The sequence below is a fragment of the Lissotriton helveticus genome, chromosome 1_1, assembly GCF_964261635.1.
Source record: "Lissotriton helveticus chromosome 1_1, aLisHel1.1, whole genome shotgun sequence".
Classification (NCBI taxonomy): Eukaryota; Metazoa; Chordata; class Amphibia; order Caudata; family Salamandridae; genus Lissotriton; species Lissotriton helveticus.
Window position 1 is genome coordinate 293,287,234 of NC_136057.1, and position 21,343 is coordinate 293,308,576.

Consider the following 21,343-nt stretch of genomic DNA (forward strand, 5'->3'; position numbering starts at 1 on the left):
TAGGGAAGGCCTCTGTTGCAACATTACTGCAACTGAGACTGGCCAGCCACGTTTACAGTAACTCGTTCTTTGCCATTTATATAGCGCCAAGCGGGCCTCTGATGTGGTATTGCGGCGCTTTATGTATCTCCAGTGGGAAAAGCAGGCACCAACATACAGGGGGTTCTCGGGAAACATTAACCTCCATCTTATCAAAATCCAGTCATGCATTGGCACTTTATTTATACTACTAGGGAGGTCTCCCCATAGCATACATGATGTATGAGTGCCCCCCGAACCCACCCTTTAACAGGATAATAGAAAACTGAGTTTGATGGAAGGAGAGCCTCTTATTGAGGCGCACAGATAAACTGAGCTGGGAACTATACTTGTATTGGTTCTTGCTGTTAATGCACACAGAGGAAATACGTTTGACACGTGTTAACTTTAGAAAAACAACCTGTATACATTTTAAAGATGTAAAGGAATGCAAAACATATGTGTTAAATAAAAATGCCAGGACACAAAATTGGGGTGCACTGGAAAGGAGCCTGCCAACACGAACTGACAGATGACCAGTTCTAAACCCTCCACTAGCAGCCCCCGGGTACTTTATCCATCCAAGCATCACTTCAAAGGCCCAGCAACATGCTACAATGGACAGGAAGCCGTTCGGCCCCGGACAGGCTCACTGAAGCAGACTGCGCCAATAAGATCTTCACAGAGAACAATAATCTCTATTTAGTTGTTGGGGTGGAGGGGGCGCTTGGACGTCTGTGTTGGAGACAGGACAGCTGCACGGGAGCCACGGACACTGCAGTGCTGACAGGTCTCCAGCCGGGCCACACTTACGGGAGAGACTGTCCTGATCACTTCATCAAGATAGCGCCTGACTGGCGAGGGCAGGGGTCCAGCCTCAGGCATTCAAAGGCAACCGTAGGCCTTCTAGAAGCTGTACACACTATCCACCTCAACTGAACTGAGCACCGCATGACCGTGGTTGGTAAAAGGTAACCAACCCCATGACAAGAAGGCGGTGCCCCAATCTGGCATCGCTAGATAACGCCATACATAAGAGCAAATAAAGAATACGGGTACATTTTAGGGACATTATATTTTACACGCAAGTTAAATAGCCTCTATGCGCTTGTTCACAACCATGTTAGTACCACAACACATACATCTTGTATAAGAGCACGACCAGAAACAAACGAAAGCATTTTTAGAAGACAAGAAAAACCAAGCGGATCTACAAGTGTCTGGTAACCAAACGCACCCAGTGCGCTGCTCCTCTGCAAGTGCCCTAACGTAGAGGGTAGAGTGTCATAGACGTAAGATACTGGAGAATTCAGCATATTCTGTGCTTGCGCACACATCTGATGCAAGGTTTGCGTCACTGACAGACTGTGAGCGCCAACAGGTGAACAGACACAACAAGCAGCTCAAGAGGGGTGGTGGGGGCGGGCACAGCGAGACAAGGGGGAGTGGTGAAGGGGAGGCGAGGCACTGCAGCTGCCGCCCTGCTCGCCGCTGCTCGCTCCCGCCATCAAAACGCAGTGGGAGTGAACCTTTTCAAAAGAGGTGGGTCATGCACCCACTTTTAGCCATTTGCAAGCTACGATTACAAAATGACACACGCAAAAGCCAACCCAAGGCGTGGGGGGAGTCAGACCCGCACAGAGTAGTTTAGAGTAGTTACAAGGAGCCTCGCAGAGCAGCGCATGCACGCTGAGCTGTGCTCGACCTAAAAACTGGTTAACTGTCTCTCTCCTAGGGTCGCAAGAATCTCTATTTCTGGGCTTGCAAACCATGTCAGAAACTTGACATACCTTTTTTTTTAAACCAATGGGTTTTAATTACTGAAGATTAGTGGCTGTTCGATTTCTTCTTCCTATCCCTTCCACTGTTGCTATAAGAAATTGAGTGTTTCAAGAAGAAATTGCACAGTAACTTCTATGGGACTGTCAAATGAGAAAGGTGTGTCTACTACAGATACTGTCTAGCTCCCAACTGTACTTCTTGAAATGTACTCTCTGAAACAGATCCACCTTTGGAGTCTTTCCATTCTATGATATTGGTCACATCAGGAAGACCATCCAGATGTTCTGAATAGTATCTGTGGATGAGATCAGAGTATTATCACTGTACCATATACCCTCCCCTATGCCCATAGCCTGGCATCAGAGTGGCAATTCTTTCTATGGTAATCTATCTTTAGCTTCACTCAGGAAAACATACTGCTATTCAGACAATTGCTTTTTCACTGGAGATTCCTCCAATGCGTAGTTCTCGGCACGTACCCCGACCTGTGCTGTTCAAGGCATCTACAGGAATGCCTTCTTTTTTACCTTCATTTTTAAGTGCTGTGACATTGTTTCTAAATTTTTGAAAAGAGAGTTCAGGCCCTTGCTCAGACACTTCAAGGAATTGCCTCTTCATTGCAAACAGTATGGTAGTTGCAGAGGGCCCGATTCACAGAACTAACTTAAGACAAAATCCTAAACTTACTACCATTTTGGTATTCACTTACTTATTTTAGTATTCACAGAAGTTAGGGCTCCTAACTTTAGGACTCCTAAATGCCTTCTGTGAATACCGAAAGTCTTAAAAATTGGATTTTTCTCAGTTTAGGAGTAGTAAAGTTAGGAGTCCTAACTTTAGGACTCCTAAACTGAGAAAAATCCTAACTTTAAGACTTTCTTTCTTCACAGAAGGCATTTAGGAGTCCTAAAGTTAGGAGTCCTAAAGTTAGGAGTCCTAGCTTTACTACTCCTAAACTGAGAAAAATCCAATTATTAAGACTTTCGGTATTCACAGAAGGCATTTTGGAGTCCTAAAGTTAGGACTCCTAACTTCTGTGAATACCGAAATGAGTAAGTGTCTTCTGTGAATACCAAAATGGTAGTAAGTTTAGAATTTTGTCCTAAGTTAGTTCTGTGAATCAGGCCCAGAGACTCCTGCTATGGATGGTTTTGTTGGTCCATCTGTGCGCCCACTCCATAGGAAAGAGTACTATGCAATAATATCTAGATCTTAACTGGGTTCAGTCTGAAATGTTGCACTAAAAAATACAATCCAGTTAGTGAATCACTGAAAAGATTATTCCTCCGTGTTGCCCTCTTTTTCCTCTGACTTGGATGAAGTAAAACCCATGCCCGGCCGAAGGAGAAACAATGCTGCCGAGGCTCTGGCTATCTAGGAAGAGAGTTTTAAATCGGCCTTCGGGAGTGAAGGTAGTCTTTGTTCGCCTCCTAATTGGCGGAAACCTTGTTAATGGCCTGCCAAGAGCTCGGCAATATTGTATTTATTTAAACAGAGAGTGAGTCTTTGTCATTGTGCTTTCTTAACTTTTGGCAAAATGTCAAGTATGTTTTGGCACGGGTTTATTTTTGTCCTGTGCACGCAGCCGAATTTGAGGGACTATGGCCCAGATTCATCAAAGAATCTGCCCCTCTGCGAGCGGTATTTTTGCATTTGGGATGCATCATCCCAAATGCAAAAATCGAATTTTTAGAAATCGCTAAATTGCGATTATTTGTATTTAAGGAATCTCAAATTGAGATTCCTTAAATGCAATGCATGAAAGTTTTTAAAATAGCGAATTCGCTAATAGGGCATGCAAATTACCATGAAGTACAACTTCATGGTAATTTGCAAAAACTTTGAAACATGCACTAAAGTGCATTTTTCAAAGTTTCATGTTGCGCACACACATGCCCTAAGGGCATGTGTGTGCGCAACATATGTGCACATATCAATTTCAGGGTTGCAACAGGGTGTCCTTTGGACACCCCTGCACCCTTGAAATCGCAATCTCAATTTGCGAATCGCTAATTGCGATTCGCAAATTGAGATTGTCTTCCCATTCATTCCTATGGGCCTCTAGGCCCATAGGAATGAATGGGGAGGTATTCCTTAATTGCGACTCGCAATTTGCGAGTCACAATTAAGAAATTCTAAGAAATCGCTATTTTTTAAGTGATTTCTTGATGCATTCCATTTTGCTATTCCTTAATAGCGAATCGGTATTTTTCGCTATTAAGGAATCGCAAATTGGGTTGTTGATGCATCTGGGGTATATGCCTGGACATTTTTAAACCCTGTTAAGGGTGTAGGGTGAGGGGGACAACATGGAGAGCATTGCAGGAAGCGATTGGGGCTTCCCAGCAAGAGCAAAACATTATTTTTTTCTTTTCCCACAAATACTATGGTTTTTTTAGGAGGACTTTCCCTGGTAGATCGTCGCAAAGCTTTATAGGTTGGAAAACATCTGTGTAACTATCTTTGAAACACTTGTGACAGTTTATTCATAAGTTTCCTTGTTTTTTTTTCTCCAGATATTACTGCGCTTCCAAGTCCAGAGGAATTTGATTGTAATTCCAAAATCAGTCACTCCGGAGCGCATCCGAGAAAACTTTCAGGTGAGGAGAAGCAATTGGCTGCAAAGGAAACCGGTTTGGGGGTGTGGGTGCGGCGGCAACCATGTCGTGCAGTACTATTCAGTATAGCATGTTTTTGTAAAGAGGTAAACCCATGAATAGGCTATCTTTATCTCAAGCATTGCGATGTTAATTGAAAGTGCTCAGAGTTAAACTGGGGGCATGTTTGCTGGCTTTTTAGACTTTCACCTGGTGCACACATATGAAGCATTGGCCGCTAATAACCGCCTATTGCAAAACTTGGTAAAAAGTACATCAAATCAGATCTCTTGTATTTAATGCTTTAAGTCAAAATGGCTTACTTTAAATAAATTCTTTGAGCTGGATGTGTGTAGAAAATGGGAGTTACTATTGCAGACTTGTTCAGGCAAAACAATTCTGCCACTTTCACCTGTTTTTCAGCCTGACGGAACGGGCATACAGTGCTGCCTGGACGCTGGGTCATTTTAGAGGCTTGCACTTTTTTAATAGCTTTGCTCCCATATTTTTGCTTTAGTCCACATTAGTCCCTTCTCAAAAGTCATGGATCTTGTCCATATCATGTATTATCTTGGCTGGAATTATAGGTCAATGACCAGTTTTTTTATTTCCCACTGCATCCTGTTTCTACTAACTTTCTAAGTGTCAGGCAGGCAGTTTTCATTTTTCATTGACTTCATGACAGAAACACACACACACACAAATCATACAATCTCTGTTTCTTGATTTTGCTCAATCTGTCTCTCTCTCTGCTTTCTGATTACACTTAAAACTCTGGAATGGGCTCCAACCGCAGACTGAGAGCTGGCAACCTAATCCACTTCCACTCGCTCAACTGTAGCAGAGAAATTCCTGTAAGGATTGTTTTCATAATTTGATTCAATTGATCTTTTTTTCTCAAATATAATTTGGCTTTCTCCTATGGAAGATGGAGCTTCTAAGGGCTGGAGTTAGCTTTCAGTGGCAACTGAAAATCCTCGAATGCTCTGGAGAAAACTCTAAATTTGAAGTGAAGGCTGAAATACCGCCACTATACTGTCTGTCCCCATGATGTAGAAAATTCAGATTGAATTTGTCTCTTTCTTTAAAAAAATAGTTTATTGGATTTTGCAATATGATATTCAGCAAATAATCACAAAAGATTAATTATATCTTCGTCCGAGGAACATAGACAGCCTAAAATGCTGTAGTAATTCTAACCGCGTTGTTCGGGTCAGATCCAAAAGTTTCTTAATGCTGATAGAGAAATGTAAAGAGTAGATCGCATTTGGGCTCAAGAGTATGGGCCTTGCTTCGAGTTCAATGAATGGGATACTCCAACACAAACGTGGCCGATATCCTGTCAGTCATAATACAAGTGCATTATATCATGTGGCACTTATCGGTGGATGGAATAGCCACCATGTTTTGACAGAGTGCACCATCTGCCAAACTCTAAATAAAAGCCTAATTGAACAGCGGAACTATTCTGAAGAAACATCAAGGATAAGACTGAGGTCTCCGGAACTGCCAAAACCTAACACCTGAAGCAACCACTGCACCAGCCCAAGTTGTAGTGGGCCAACGTGCCAACAAATTTCCCAGAGCTCTAGTCTATTCTGGTTTCACCCTTCCTGGACTCCCAGATGTTGCCTGTTGCCTCCGCGCTCAGGCCCCCTCTACCGTGACTGCTCCAGTGAGGAAACACCCAATGCCTAAAGACACATCTGCACCTGTCACCCCTGGGCCTTGGAGATGTCCTCCTGTACCCCAGCATCATAATGCCTTAGCCAGCTGGTTCAGCCCAATTGGCCTCCTAGCCCGAGCATGCAGCCTCTTTTTACAGAGACCGATCGACGTTGAAACGCATTGGGCACCCGACGCTGCTGTGCACCCAGTCACCCTCATGCCACTGGTGGTGTACTTTTGGTGCTGCCTTAACCTTGCCCTCCCACTCAACTCAACATCTGGAGATTGGTCTTGTAAGTCGCTGTGCTACGCCGGTTTGGTGAACTTATTCTTCCTTCCATAGGATCAATCAGAGTACTTGTAGAGCACGCTACTTACCCTTGAGGGTCTCAAGGCGCTGAGGGGAGGGGTGTGCTGCTACTGCTCGAAGAGCCAGGTCTTGAGGAGTCTTCTGAAGGCGAGTAGGTCTTGGGTCTGCCGTATGTGGGTAGGGAGAGTGTTCCAGGTCTTGGTGGCAAGGTAGGAGAAGGATCTGCCTCCGGAGGTCGTTCGTTGGATGCGGGGGACAGCGGCGAGGGTGAGGCTGGCGGAGCAGAGCTGGCGGGTGGGGGTGTAGAAGCTGAGTCTGCGGTTCAGGTAGGCTGGTCTGGGTTTGTGGAGTGCTTTGTGTGCGTGGGTGAGGAGCTTGAAGGTGATCATCTTGTCGACGGGGAGCCAGTGTAGGTCTCTCAGGTGGGGGGGTGATGTGGCTGCGGCGGGGGACGTTGACTATCAGTCGGGCGGAGGCATTTTGGATGCATTGTAGTCGTTGTAGGGTTTTGGCTGGGATTCCTGCGTAAAGTGCGTTGCTGTAGTCCAGTCTGCTGCTGACGAGGGCCTGTGTCACCGTTCTTCTTGTTTTGGTCGGGATCCACTTGTAGATCCTGCGGAGGGTGTTGTAGCAGGAGGAGGAGACGGCGTTGACCTGCTTAGACATGGTGAGGGAGGAGTCGAGGATGAATCCTAGGTTGCGTGCATGGCCGGATGGTGTTGGTGCTGTTCCCAGTGTGGTCGGCCACCAGGAGTCGTCCCAGGCTGAGTGGGTGGGTCCGAGGATGAGTACCTCCGTCTTGTCCGAGTTCAGCTACAGACGGCTGCTCCTCATCCAGTCGGCGATGGCCTTCATTCCCTCGTGGAGGTTGGTTTTGGCGGTGTGTGGGTCTTTGGTGAGGGAGAGGATGAGCTGGGTGTCGCCGGCGTAGGAGATGATGTTGAGGTCGTGATGGTGGGCCACTTGTGCGAGGGGGGCCATGTAGATGTTGAATAGTGTCGGGCTGAGGGATGAGCCCTGGGGGACGCCGCAGATGATATCGGTGGCTTCGGATCGGAAGAGTGGGAGGCGGACGCTCTGGGTTCTGCCGGAGAGGAAGGACGTGGTCCAGTCAAGGGCCTTCTCTTGGATCCCGGCTTCTAGGTGGGCTGTCTTTAGAGTGCAATGGCAGGCCGTGTCGAAGGCGGCCGACAGGTCCAGGAGGATGAGGGCTGGTGTTTCGCCTTTGCCTATTTGGCGCCTGATGTCGTCTGTGGCTGCGATGAGGGCTGTCTCGGTGCTGTGGTTTCGTCTGAATCCGGGCTGGGACGGGTCCAAGATGTTGTCTTCCAGGTGGCCGGTTATTTGTCTGTTGACGATTTTCTCGATGACCTTTGCCTGGAACGGGAGCAGGGAGATGGGCCGGATAGCAATGCAGAACTCTGATACTGCACTGTGTCCATTTTTAAAGTAAAAATAATTTATAGTGAAAAGCGTACTTACCAGAACGATTTTATTGTGATGCCTATATTATACATATATAAAGGTACTTGCTATTTTCATAAATTTGTGTGGATATTCTTGTGGAGTCATGTTGTCATTTATGTGCAGCTCAACCACACTACCCCCTAATAGAGCGCTTTGGGATTGCATAGTAATCTCTGTTCAATTCTGGGGAAAACACTGGACTCTTTGCATGGTATGTCAAGTTTTCGTTAAACCACAAAGAGCCAGCTTCCTACAATGAGCGATTCTTCCAGCGAAGAGTTGCCATCCTTTACACTGAATGCCTGTCGATAGGCATTATGTTCATGAAATTTATTTGTAACTCCAACTGTATTTACAAATAGAAGATGATACACTAAAATCACGTTTGACCTTCCGTGGAAAAGGACCTAGCGTGGTAAATGGTGTCACAGCAGTCTCATTGGGTAGGATTTTGTCGCTATTTCTTAATAGCATCAGCCATCTCCAGTGCTCCAGATGGTAGTGTCAGTCGTTAATTAGCTTCTACGTACATTTTTTTCTATTTGCCTTCATGATCTACTTTATAGCGTGTGAATCTATAAAATATCAAAATCAAGGAAAGAAAACATTACTATAAATTCATATGCGAGTCTCCCTCCTCTCACGAGGCTCTACTTTAGTTCTGTACTTGCGCTCTGAACGCTGAAGATGATCACATTGATAGGTGTAGTGGAAGCCTATCCACCTCCGTGTCAGTCTGTGGACACAAATGGTGAGGTGCTTATGCTATTCACAAATGCTGATCTATTAAATACATCTAGAATTCCCAGCCTAGCAGTGGGGAATAATGGAAAGAATGTAAATCTAGGGAAGATGGCAACACTGGTGAACTGCAATCAATCAATCCGGGATTTGTGAAGCGTGGTACTCACCTGTGAGGGTCTCAAGGTGCTGGGTGGGAGGGGGGGGCAGGAGGGGGAATACCGTGCAGCTCTGTCTAACCATGTAGTTGCAGGTAAGTAACTTTCATCTAAGGAGTCAACATTTGAAAGCTTTGAAACAAATACTTAAAAAGGTAAGAACTGTCTGCACATCATCGACAGGAGCCGTTTGAGTCAATGAGGGGTACATTGGTGGTAAGAGGGAGAGGACTGGGGCATGCCCACATATGCTCATGCACAGAAACCTCTTCCCTTGGCTCTGCTCCACTCTCCTTTTTGTAAATATTTTTTTAATGCTCTTAGTGTGCAAAAGTGATTTGCCTGTATGCCCCTTCTTATTCATCAACCAGAAGAGCAGATCTTTTTAGGCTGATTGTGATTTAGCTGCAGGTTACCGCTGTTTTCATTCTACCACAAGGTCTAGTGGAGTATATGTCCAAGATCTACAACACAAATTACCAGACCTGCTGGATGACCGGTGATCAAAGCATCTGATGTAGTATCTTAACACATTGCTTTGATCCTTTTGTGATTAGCAGATAAAATGTTCATTGACCATTTCTTCTGTCGTTCGTTGGAGCCAATTAATCTTTCTTCTGTTACTCCCAGATATTTGATTTTGAACTTACCCAAGAAGAGATGGATACTATTCTGAGCTTCAACAAGGGATGGCGAGTGTGTGCCATGAGCATGTGAGTATCCTTATTTAATTGTTACTGACCAAAGTTGGAGTTGATGTGTTTCCAGTTTTAATAATGGTTTGGGTTTGTAGCACTTTCTAGCACAAAGCTTTTCACTATTCGTGGTACTTGTCAGACGGGCAACAGTGTGGTGAGCTCACAGTAATTCAAACCTGTGATTTTCACGTTGCGCACAGATCATAAATGTGCAGTTCACATAGTGACTCTTTTTGCCATATGAATGTTTGGCAGTGTAGTCCAGAACTCTGATGACGAGTGGGAGATTGGTCCATGCTTTACAAGTGATGTAAGAGAAGGCCTGCCCTCTTGATCTGATTATGTGTGAGATAGAGAAATAAGAGATGATGATTACCCTTCTAATTCTGGTTAGATATTTTTAGTCAATGAGATTTTATTCAATTAACTTTTTAATGAAACTTTGTAAAATATAATGCACTTTTGTTTTATCCTTTATCCTTTAAACTTTCAGGTAAACTAGTCAAAGGGTTGAGTTATTGATACAGGGCTGTAGTTTTAAAGCTTGACTTATCCATTTTTCCTCTTGTTAGTCCCCTTTCTTTACTAATGCCTTTAGAGCTATAGTTAAGGAGGGACCTCTAGCATCTTGAAGGGAATCCGTAACAGTTCCTATATACAAGAAAGGCAATAGATGCTCCCCTTCTAGCTTCTGCCCCAAATATTTGGAAGGGTTAGTTTAGCAAAATTGGCAGAGTGGGCTTAAAAAAAATCACTTTTTTTGCAGAAACTCAATACGGGTTCCATCCAATACTGAATACTAGCAAGCAAGCCCTTAATTTGTCTCTGATCTTAGGTAAATACATCAAGGCCAGTAGAGGGGCCATACACATGGAGTTTATGGACCTCTCTTGTGCCTGTGACTTAGTAGGCAGAGACATAGTCTGGGATATCTTGGAGCAGGCATGGATTCAACCCCCCCTACCCCCATTTTGGAATATCCCTTCTCAGAGATACCCGTATGAGGATACCTCACCCAAGGCGTTAGACAAGGATTTATATTGGCTCCCTTCCTTCCTTTTAATATATATATTTTTTTTTTAGCCTACATGAATGCATTAGACTCCTTTTTATTCTCTTCCACACCGATTGTCCCAATAATGGGTTCCCGCCTACTCCCCTTGCTTTTGTACGCAGACGATGCTGTTTTAATAGCTTATGCAGCAAATTAATTACAATTGCTTTTAAGATGTTTTTAATATTTTTACGCTGTCCATACTCCCTTGAGAAACCTATTCACTCTTTCGACTAAACCATTGGAAGTCGGCGAATAAAGGGCCACTTGTAAATGCTTAATGTGGTACCTAGCTATAAAATCTTTCATTTGTTTGGAATTAAAGTGAGTTGCATTTTCTGTTACTAATTCTCTAGGTGTGCTTTCTAGATCAAATATTTTCTATAAAAATGTAATGACATTTGGGTGTAGAGGGTGCTGCCACAAAGTCAAATTATTTCCACTTGGAGAACTAGTCAATAAGAACTGTAAAATACTCCTGATAAGATGGTAGTATGTCAGAAGGGCCAGCAGAGTCCATGGCAACGAAACACAATTTGAGACTTGCGAGTCCAACGATGGCCAACAAAAGAAAGGTTTTCATTTTTGTAAGTACTGCCAACTCCTAAATGACCAACATGCCCTGCTGCGATAATTGTTTCTCTGATAGAAGTTGGAGGAATACATAAATCATTTCTCATAAGAATTCTATCAACTAATGATAACTCTTCTTGAATCCGAGTGCATGGTTTCACAGGTACTGACCAAGATCTTCCTTTCGGACAACCTTTTGGAAAAAAATATTTGACAAACAAACACACCTCATCTTATTTAAGGCTTCCATCCACTCAAGTTTGGAAATAGTGCCAGAGGAAGAAAGAAGAGCATTGTCTAGAGTGGCTACTACACATTATCATGTTTAATGTCATCCGGATCCACATCTTTCAAAGGTTACATGGAGAGGCAATAAGCCTTGACATGTTTACCTCCTGGAATATATATTGTGAAGTTATACTCTTGAAGCCTTGACAATAGTCTCACCAACCTTGCAGATGCCTTACCTGAACCATATCCATTGAGCAGATGGAGTAATGGGTTATGATCTGTATATAGTGTAAAATGTGTGCCCCAGAGAAAACTTAAATGTTTCTATTGCCCAAGAACATGCTAGTGCCTCTCTCTTTAGAGCTATGTACTTTTTCAGATTGTAATAAAAGGCGAGAAGCATATGCAGTAGTACATTCGTTACCCTGGACATTTTGAAACAAGACAGTGCCCAGACCCTCTTGACTTTCATCAACCATTAAAATGCATTCACATCCTGATTTGTATGGCAGAAGAGCTTGAGCTTGAATTTTCAGCTTTTTGGTAGATTTAAGAGCTTGAGCTGCAAAGTGATCCCAATAAAATGTCCCCCCTTCTTCAAAAGCTTGTGTAGAGGTTGCATTCCTTGAATAATAATTGCTCATTCCAAGGAATGATTTAAACTCTTCTTTATCTTCGGGAGGAGGTACCTCTGAGATTTCCTTTACCAGGGAACATTTTGGTTTGATACCATTTATAGAAATATAGTCATCTAGTTATTGTACTAAAAAACAACTCTCATCACATTTCAAAGTGTTGCCATATTTCTTGAAAACATCCAAAACTCTAAATAAAACATTATTATGCTCCTCAATCATCTGCAAACTGATTCCCTCAACCATTGCTTTACATTGCGTCCCTTTGACAGATTTACTGTTATCAACAGAGTCCAATGTAAGGACTACCTTAGAGAGATCATGTGAAACATATTAGACCGACGAATCTGCATCAATTGTATGTACTTGAACATTGCTCCTGCTCCTTGTGACACTCAAGGGTGGGTGAGAAGTTGCGCTTTACAAAAGCCTGATTGATTGAATAGATTTTCCACAAAACAGCACATCATCTAGCTACGGTTGAAGGCTAGATATACCCACTGGCATGGTATCCATTTGTTTTTGGAAAACACTCGCTGCAGACGCCAACCCAAATGAAAGCCCTAGAAATGTGTAAGCCCCAAATGGGGTCTCAAAGGTGGTCAGATCTTGGGAGTCTATAGCGAGTGGTACCTAATGAAATGCTGAGTGTAAATCTAGCAAAGAAATTCATTTTACATCTGACAAATTTCACCACAAAACCTGATTTTTTGGAAGTGGATGACAATCCTCCAAAATGTTGCTATTGAGTGTGCCTAAGTCAGCACATAGATGAATATTGCCATCCATTTTGCGTACTATAGCGATGGAGCTCACCCACTCAGAGGAGTCTGTAGGAGTAATCACATCTTCTGACACCAACTTATTCAATAACTCCTGAAGCTCTGTCCTTACTGATAACGTTACATGTCTGGGTTTATGAGAAATCGGTATGCCGTGTGCCTGTAACTTGATTTTGTGCTCAAAATCAGAAATGGTACCTTTCTTCGATTGAAAAACGTCTGGTTAAGCTTTTGTATTACCTTTAATTTCTTCAAAAGAATCCACAACAGTTGCTACACAAATGGGTTGACTACGATTGGAACATCAGAATCAGGAACAAATATGAGACCGAATTTGGTCAAGTCCTGCCAGCCAATGATAAGTTTACTTTTTATGGCTACATAAACGTTTGGCATAACTTTCCTTTTCAGACATTCCTATCATTGTATGAAAAATCTTGGTCCCTATAAGCTTTGAGATTAATATCCATTGGAGGCAATACCTTGTCAACTAGCCCAGTGTTGACTATATAAAGTCCCGGAAATAATGGTTGAGGGGGGGGCTGGTGGGCCAGAATATGCCATCATTCGAAAACTGAGTCCCCAAGCATTGCTTCACATAGCGGTCCTTTGACCAATTTACTGTTATCAACCGTGTCCAAAGTAAAGACTATCTTTCAGAGATCATGTGAAACATAGTAAACAGACAGATCTGCATCATTTGTATGCACTTGTGCATTGTTCTTGCTCCTGCAAACTCCCTGAAAATGTCCAACTTTGTGATACTTGTTACACCTTTTACCTTGAGCAAGACAACCTGTAAAATTACCCATATCAAATTTTTAATCACATCTGAAACAAAACCCAGAACCCTTCTTAGGTAAGGGTTTGCTACATTTCTCTTTAACAGATAACGCATTTACTGTGTCAGACTCTTGAAGGACATTTACAGAATGAGAAATGAAATCCTTACCCATTCTTTTACTTGCAACTTTAGCTAAATCTATAACCCCTGTCACAGTTGGATCTCTTCAAATTAGAAGACGATTTTGGATTTACTTTGATTTGCATCCAAAATGCAAATTGGTCTCTTAAATTAACTTCTAGAGTGGCGCCAAAATGACAATTAGAAGCTCAATGACGATGAGCAGATAGTCTTCTCTTGAAAAGTTGAAACGTCCTAAAAGTACACTGGGCTGTTCATTACATTTCTTTTTAAGTCTGGCAATATTTTCAACATATTCATTCTGACCTTCAGGCTGTGGTGACTGTGTAATTTTAGGTCAATTTTGAAAACTTTGTGGACATTCAGTACACAAGTTGTTGAAAAGGAAGGTTACTTTCCTTATACGTGGAAATATTTCTACTCAAGGCAACTAAATAACTTTCAGACACTTTAAACCAATGTTTCCAGGTAAAAGATGGTTTTCCAGGAAGTTGTAAAAAAGATTGTAAATGGGCCCCTCCTGAAAAAGAATCCCTCCGCTAACCCCAACAAACCTTAAGAACTACTGCGCCATCTCGGTACCTACTTTACCCACAAAAACTTTGGGGAGAGCCATCAACCGCCAGCTTACGGAGTACCTCGAAGAAAACTACCTGCTCGACCCCCTCCCAATCTGGCATCCGGCCCAACCTCATCTCTGACAAACAGAAGTCCTCCTCTTTGGAAACCAGCCTTCCCCTAGGGACGACGCATGATGACCCACCGCTCTCGGCCCCTCAGCCACCCCTATCGACCACTCGCGCAACCTCGGAATCATCCTGGACTGCCAACTGACCATGAAGCACCAAATCATGGCAGTCTCCTCTGCCTGCTTTCACACCCTCTGCATGCTTCGCAAGATCTTCCGATGGATCCCAGACCCTAGTCTTCAGCTGTCTGGACTGCATCAACGCACTCTACGCCGGAACCACCAACCAGCTACTGAACCGCCTCCAGGCCATTCAGAACTCAGTACCAAGACTCATCCTTGCCCTCCCCAGAAGTACCAGCCTCCCCCTCACATCAGGGCCCTCCACTGGCTCCCTGTCCAGGATAGATGCCTCTTCAAACTCCTATAAAGCCCTCAACAAATCTGGTCCAGCCTACATCAACATTCATCTGATGTTCACCAACCAACCAGGGAACTCCGCTACTCTACCCTCGCCCACATCCGTCAAAGCAGCTGCAGAGGTCACTCTACCTCGCAGCCAAATCCTGGAACGACCTCCCCCACCCCCATGCGCACATCCCCATCATTTGAAGACGTCAGGAAGAAGCTTAAGACTCAGTTCATCAGCTTGCATGGCCATCCGATTGAGGCTCACAAACGCCAGCGCCTGGAGACCCCCGGGGTGACAAGTCGCACTTTACAAGATCCAATGATTGACAGTAGTATCATAAGATTTTGGATTAGTCAGAGAGTGGAGGTAGTAATCCAATACCTCTTTAATGACCTATTAACATCTGCCGCTACATCTGCTGTGCTCCTATTTAAAACAATAGTGCTCAGAGCTACTAGTTAGCCTACACACTTTCGTAGCCATAATCGGTATAAACATCTGTTCATCGTCAATTTGTGTTGTTTTTTTAATGTTTTTTTAGCACATTCTGTGTGACTGGTATGCCCAGGCGTGGATCTTGTGCTCACTATGCCGTTGGACCCATGCTATGCCTAGGGCTACTTGAATTATGCAGCATGAGAGAGCCAAATTATGCAGCAAGAAAAGGCAAATTATTCGGCGTAATGTGGCACATTTTGTGAGAATATTACTGTATCATCTTGACATTTTTATATTTTCAAAACTGTCTTATTATAGATTGTACCTCATAAGCACACGTCTAATTCCCAAATACAGCAATAAGCAACAGAAAGGTGACCAGTCAACCTTTGCAAAGGGCCTTCCATTGTGCGGCAACACGTGTGGCTATATTTTGTGTAACATTTGAGCTAGAAACAATATGTTTTGGGAAAATCTTCAAATTATGCAGCAGATTATTGATTGTGTGGCAAATGCGGCAAATCCATAATTATGCAAAAAATGCTGCAACCACACAATCTCATTCCAGTGGCCCTGTCTATACCTTACTAACGAGACCCAGGTAGGTCGAAACTGGTGTAGGTTTTCTTGTGGTCCCCTCTCGAGGGAACTTCGTGTAGCAGATTGGGCTGGATTTTGCCTTCTGGAGCAGAAGCAAGACTCAGTTCTCCGTCTAGAGTGGATGAAAACTGTTGTTCTGTAGCGGGCCCCAAGCGCATGCTAGTGATTGAGATTCATTGAAGCATTCCTTCCATCACCTTGTTTCCCATTCTCATTTCATGACCACCTTGCGCATGAGGACACCTATTAAGTGTCGGTGTTCCTGCTGCCTCTTTATGTGTATTATCTTCGTAAAAACATCTGTTTTAGCTGCCATTTCTTACGTCTGAGTAGTTTGAAAATGTATGATAATGACATTTTTGGCGTCCTGTTTGTCCTTCATTTCTGATTTTGTGTGGTCTGGCCCAGTGTGTTGAGGGTGTGGCAGAATGGTCAATTATCTCATCCTAAAGCTTGTGCCTGGCTGTTCATTCAGCTCCAAACACCAAGCGGGTGATTCCTATCCCTTCTAGAAAGTGGGTGGGTGGATGCAGATTGGAGGTTTTCCTTTATCTCCCTGGGTTTTAATCTCTTCCTGCCAGCATTCCCGGATACCATGGTCTGCATCACTCTTGCATCTCTCATTCACCCTTGGACCTTGCTGTTTTCCTATTGATTCCAGAATCCTTCATAGCCTTTTGCCGCCCCTCATTAAGCAATGTGTGTCCACACTTGGCTGGCCTCCCACCACCATTAGCAGGCTTTGGAATCATCCTCATGAAAGGATGCTCCTATCATACGCTCTTGTCAGTAAAAGCATGGGTGCTTTAATAAGAGTATCTGCAGTCTCAAGTACCCTTGCTTGGTTCTTATCAGGGGACAGAGGCTTGGATACTTGAAGCATGTTTATACTTAGAGTGCCAGAGTGAAAACAACCTTGTTGGAATAGGATTCTGGGTTAAGAAAAACAATCTCATCCATTTGTATAAACAATCAGGAATTGACAGAGGGTCTTTCCGTAATTTGTGGTATATGTGGGGTGTATGAGTGAGGTATGTTTGCATTGGCCAAAATGTGGGGAGGATGTGTTGTAATTTTGTAAATATTTTGTATAATGTCTAAAAATTCCTGTAATGAATTGTATTGTTTGGTATCTATATATACATGCACAAAAAATTCGTGAGATGTCTAAAAAATAAAAAAGTTCCACTAGTGAAATAAATGAATAAATAAACTAGTGACGTAAACAAAAAACGGGCCGGTATGTTTTATTCATAAAGGTCAGAACAAAAACTAGAGCGTAAAGTCCAGTATTGGAAATTGTGTTGTTGTCTTATGATATTTGGCTTAGCCTTACTGGGTCAGAGCCTAGACCCTGTGTTTTTCTAGAGTGAAAGCAACCAGCATTGCAGGACTTCCGGACCTCAACCAGTCTTCCCTGACCCTCCTGAATATGATGCCCCTTCTGTCTGCAGCCTGTCTTCTGTGTCAGCTCCTAATATTGATTTCCCCCTTTCCTTCACATATCTAGAATTCACCACCACCCTGCGCTCTTGAGTGAACCACCTTCAGGCGTGAGCTGCCTCTTTTCCACTAACCCTTTTGCAACCCCACACTATTGCACCATTTGGCCTCCTGCCCAAGTACTGGATTTTAGGGACCTTTCAATGAACAGCCGCCAAATTTTTCAAATGCCTGTGAACCCCACTGTTCAGACATTGCTGCTGAAGTACTGCTCCTAGTACAGCTTGGAATGGTCTCATTAATTTAGTTTCATAGTTGCGCTCTTCTCATTTATTCTTTTGTATTTCTCTCACAGGTGCAAAAATCACAAGGACTACCCGTTCACCGCAGAGTTTTAACAGTTCGAATAAAGACCTACCCAGTATTCAGAGTTTTTTCACTGCAAGAACTTTAACAACCTTTCAGGAACGTTGATCTGCCAAAAAAAGTGGACTGGTGAAACTGAACCCTCTTTTCTCAGTGCTCTGTCAATTAAGCTGTAAACCAATGGTACTGACCCAGAATCATTGTAGTAGGATTCATGTTTGTGTTCATAGAGATTGAAGGATCACGAAGACTAACGCCTAGTGATCTTTTCCTTGTGCCTTACACCATGTGAATGAATCAGACCATCAAAGTATTTCTCAAGAAGTGAAAAATCATAGAATGGGAGGAATGAAGATGAAAACCAGCACTCCTCACATCTAAAGTACATGTGATAGAAATTAAAATTGGTATTGTCTTGAATAATCATGTGATGGGGGATGAATGAGTTAAACAACCACTCCTTGCGTTTAAAGTACATATGATAGAAATAAAATTTTTTACTGCCCTTGTAAAGTAAGTGTCAAATCAGAAAGGGGTGATATTCTTGGATGTAACATGAATTTAACTGCAACCTTAGTGTTTAGACACAGAAGCCAGAGAGTACCAAGTGTTAAAAAAATGTCATTGCAGTAGTAGTTTACATGGCATGCACTAATGTTACTATGGCTAAGGGCAGACTCACAAGCATAAAATACGCAAACACTTATTCACTTGTACTTTTTCATTCACTCACTCTTTCCTCCTCACTCACTCTAACTCACACTCACTTCTTTACTCATTCGCACACACAAACTCTCACTCTCTAGTTCTGACTCCTTTTGAACAGACTCACTCTTTCACTTTTGATTCTCACTCACAGCTCCTGATGTACAGGCGCTCTGCTTTAGTAAATAAGATTCAATAGGCCTCTCGGACCTGGTGCAAGTGCACCTCCTTCCTATGCCCTGATTTACTCCAATAGCCTCTTGGTCACTCCTAACTCACTTGCATGCCTTCACTCACTCCATCGCACTCGATTTTCACTTAGGCGTTCTAATTCACTCACAAAATACACACTCCACTAAATTGCATTCAGTCTCATTCACTCGGTCACTCACAAACACACTCAGATGTGCACAGAGAAACATTTCTTTTGTTTTAGTTCCCTTGCTTTCTTTCCTGGCAATTTAGAAGCTCCATTGCAGGAGCATAGCAGGAACGCGACGCAGAGAATGAGAACCAGCAGGCTGTGTTTCCCAACAAGGAGCCACACAATACATCAGGACAAGGTTTGAAAAGGAGATGACCCCTACTGAGCTCTCTCTTAACTGCTTGACAGGACTGGACGCTCAGAAGAGGCTGGGACAGAGCTGGGGATCCTGCACCTGCTGCTCTGTGTTTCTCCTCACTTGCCTCTGGTATGCACTGAGGTGCTCCTTGATAGCCCTGTTTTAGCAGATATACTGTGCTGCGTGATGCATGTACATTATGTCTGCAAAATCATATGGCTTATGTATGTGTGCCCCTCACATTCACAATCCAGACCTCCTTCTGCAATCTGCTGTTATTATACAACACTCTGTAGATGGATTGTGCCTCAATCCCCCTCTCCAACCCCCCCCCCTCACCCTCCCACCTTTCCTTCTGTCCTGAAGACAAGGCCAAGATTACTGACCAGCGTAATGTCAATTTTCATGAAAACACAAAAGTTGTGATTTCATGAACACTGCTCAGTTAAATGACCAGTATTTGTGGGCAGAGGCAAAGGGCGGTGAGTGGTGCCTCCAGAAGGCAGGGCTACACTGTGAAACCCACTGATGCATAAAGCAAAGCATACATCACTCAGGATGATGTCTGAGTGAAACTTGCAGAAATTCAGTTCGCAGTGAAAATTTTCCTGTTGTATAATAAAATCGAAGTTGCATTTTTGTAATGTCGGATTGTAATTTAAATGGGCCTGGGAGGTAGTGAATGTAGCATTAAGATTGCTTGTGTTCATGTTGTGAGATGTATGAATACTGTTGTTTGCCTGGACACACCATGGGCCTCATTTATGAGGCCGTGCGTCACTTTTACGCCACCGGTGCGTCACTTTTTGTGACGCACCAGCAGCGTAAAAAATGTGCCTTGTTGCACCATATTTACAAAGTGACGCATCTAGGTAGATGCGTCACTTTGTAAACCCCTGCGCTACATTATACCTGCGCCAGGTATAATGCATGCAGGGGGGCGTTCTGATGCAAGAAAGGGTCATAGAAGTGACGCAGTGAAATCTATAAGATTTCACTGCGCCACTTCTAGGACGCAAATGCGTCAATTTCTTAAGCCTCCCTCACAGCAGGCGTAAGACTGACGCAGGCCCTTTCTCATGGGGCCTGCCCCATGTGAAAGGACGCATTGCTGGAGATGCGTCACTTTTGTGACACACTCCAGCAATGCGCCACTTTTGCGCCATACAGATACGTCAGAAATACTGACATATCTGTAGCTCCTTGCGCAATGATGCGTCATACTGTTAATATGACGCATCATTGGTGTCGCAAGGCGGGCGCAATGAGAAGTGACGCATCGCTGTTTTCACGCAGCGATGCGTCACTTTTCATAAATGAGGCCCCATGTATTTAGGAAACTAAATTCTTTCCCTGTTGGCTTTGTATGCTAGGTGGCACTGATTCTGTTACAGAGAATTGTGTAGATCTCAGTTTGTGTAATTGTTCGTAAAGTGGTCTGCCTGAGGTCAAAGACTGCTTTTTCATGTATGAGGTTTTTGCAGTTCTGAATAAAACTTGGCATACATCAGACACTTTTGTATGTGTTGTGTTCATTCAAAACATCTTTTGTATGATCTTTTTCATTTGCAATATGGCAAAAAAATGTGTGATGCAACATGGATAATAAATATTTGCAATATCCTCTTCATTGACTTTGTTGTCCTCCACGCCTTATTTGCCAACAGAGTGAGAAGTGACTTCGTAAGCGGGGCAGAACAAGCTTCTGAAAAAACGATGCTGCCATTTAGAACCTTGCAAGTACTCCTTGTACAGGAGTGCCACCATTTAACTGAGAATTGCCAACGACCACACCCAAATCTGGGTTTATTTTTTTTGCAGGATATTGGAATTGGCTTCTCCCTTGCATCTTTTTATTCAGCGATACCATTGTATTCTTTTTTTGTTTCAGTTGCTTTCGTTTACATGCAACATTCTTCCTCTGCCACAGATGCAGTTTACTTGTGATGTATACTTACATCTGCAGATTCCTTTCCTTTTGAATTCCGTCCCAAGCACCAGACTAGATCCAGAAGCTTTTCGTTTTTTTGCTCCTGTGCGACAGTGGGTGGCACCATCAGACTCTGTTGGCTCCTTCTGCTGTCGGAAGTGACAGTGCAGCACAATACATAGGCATCATCCTTGAGCGCTGATGTCTGTTTCTTTTTTCCTGAGCCCTTTGAAGCAGATCCGGCTCTCTGACCCTGAACATTGTCCGTGCTTTACTGGCCTTCACAATTACATGTCTGTGGCATCTGTAGCTGTAGATACACACGCTGTGCATACTCCTGCCGTCTAGTGGTGAGCTCGGACATGTGCAAGTTGTTTTTTTTTAAAGTAGTTTCACAGGTATATTGACTCCACCTATTGCAGGAAATGTGCATGGGCATCGGCTTCATTATTAGATTGTCTGTTTCAGATGTGTCCCTCTGAGTTCTTGGTTGATGCTGCGTGGAGCTGTTTCCAGGCATGTTTGGATCCTTCATACTCATCGGTAGCAATATTCGGCA

The 21,343-nt window shown here is 43.5% G+C and overlaps 1 protein-coding gene across 2 annotated transcripts in view; it reads left to right on the forward strand.

Annotated features, from left to right (window-relative positions):
- Positions 1 to 20,366, forward strand: part of LOC144797898 (aldo-keto reductase family 1 member B1-like) — a 225,294-nt gene extending 204,928 nt beyond the window's left edge. For both annotated transcript variants that reach the window (XM_078668792.1, XM_078668736.1), the window contains exons 8-11: positions 4,317 to 4,400; positions 9,372 to 9,454; positions 17,576 to 19,662; positions 20,025 to 20,366. In XM_078668792.1, the coding sequence (XP_078524918.1) occupies positions 4,317 to 4,400; positions 9,372 to 9,454; positions 17,576 to 17,618 (210 nt within the window). In that variant the 3' untranslated portion in view covers positions 17,619 to 19,662; positions 20,025 to 20,366. The remainder of the gene's footprint in view (positions 1 to 4,316; positions 4,401 to 9,371; positions 9,455 to 17,575; positions 19,663 to 20,024) is intronic.
- The last annotated feature ends 977 nt before the right edge of the window (positions 20,367 to 21,343 follow it).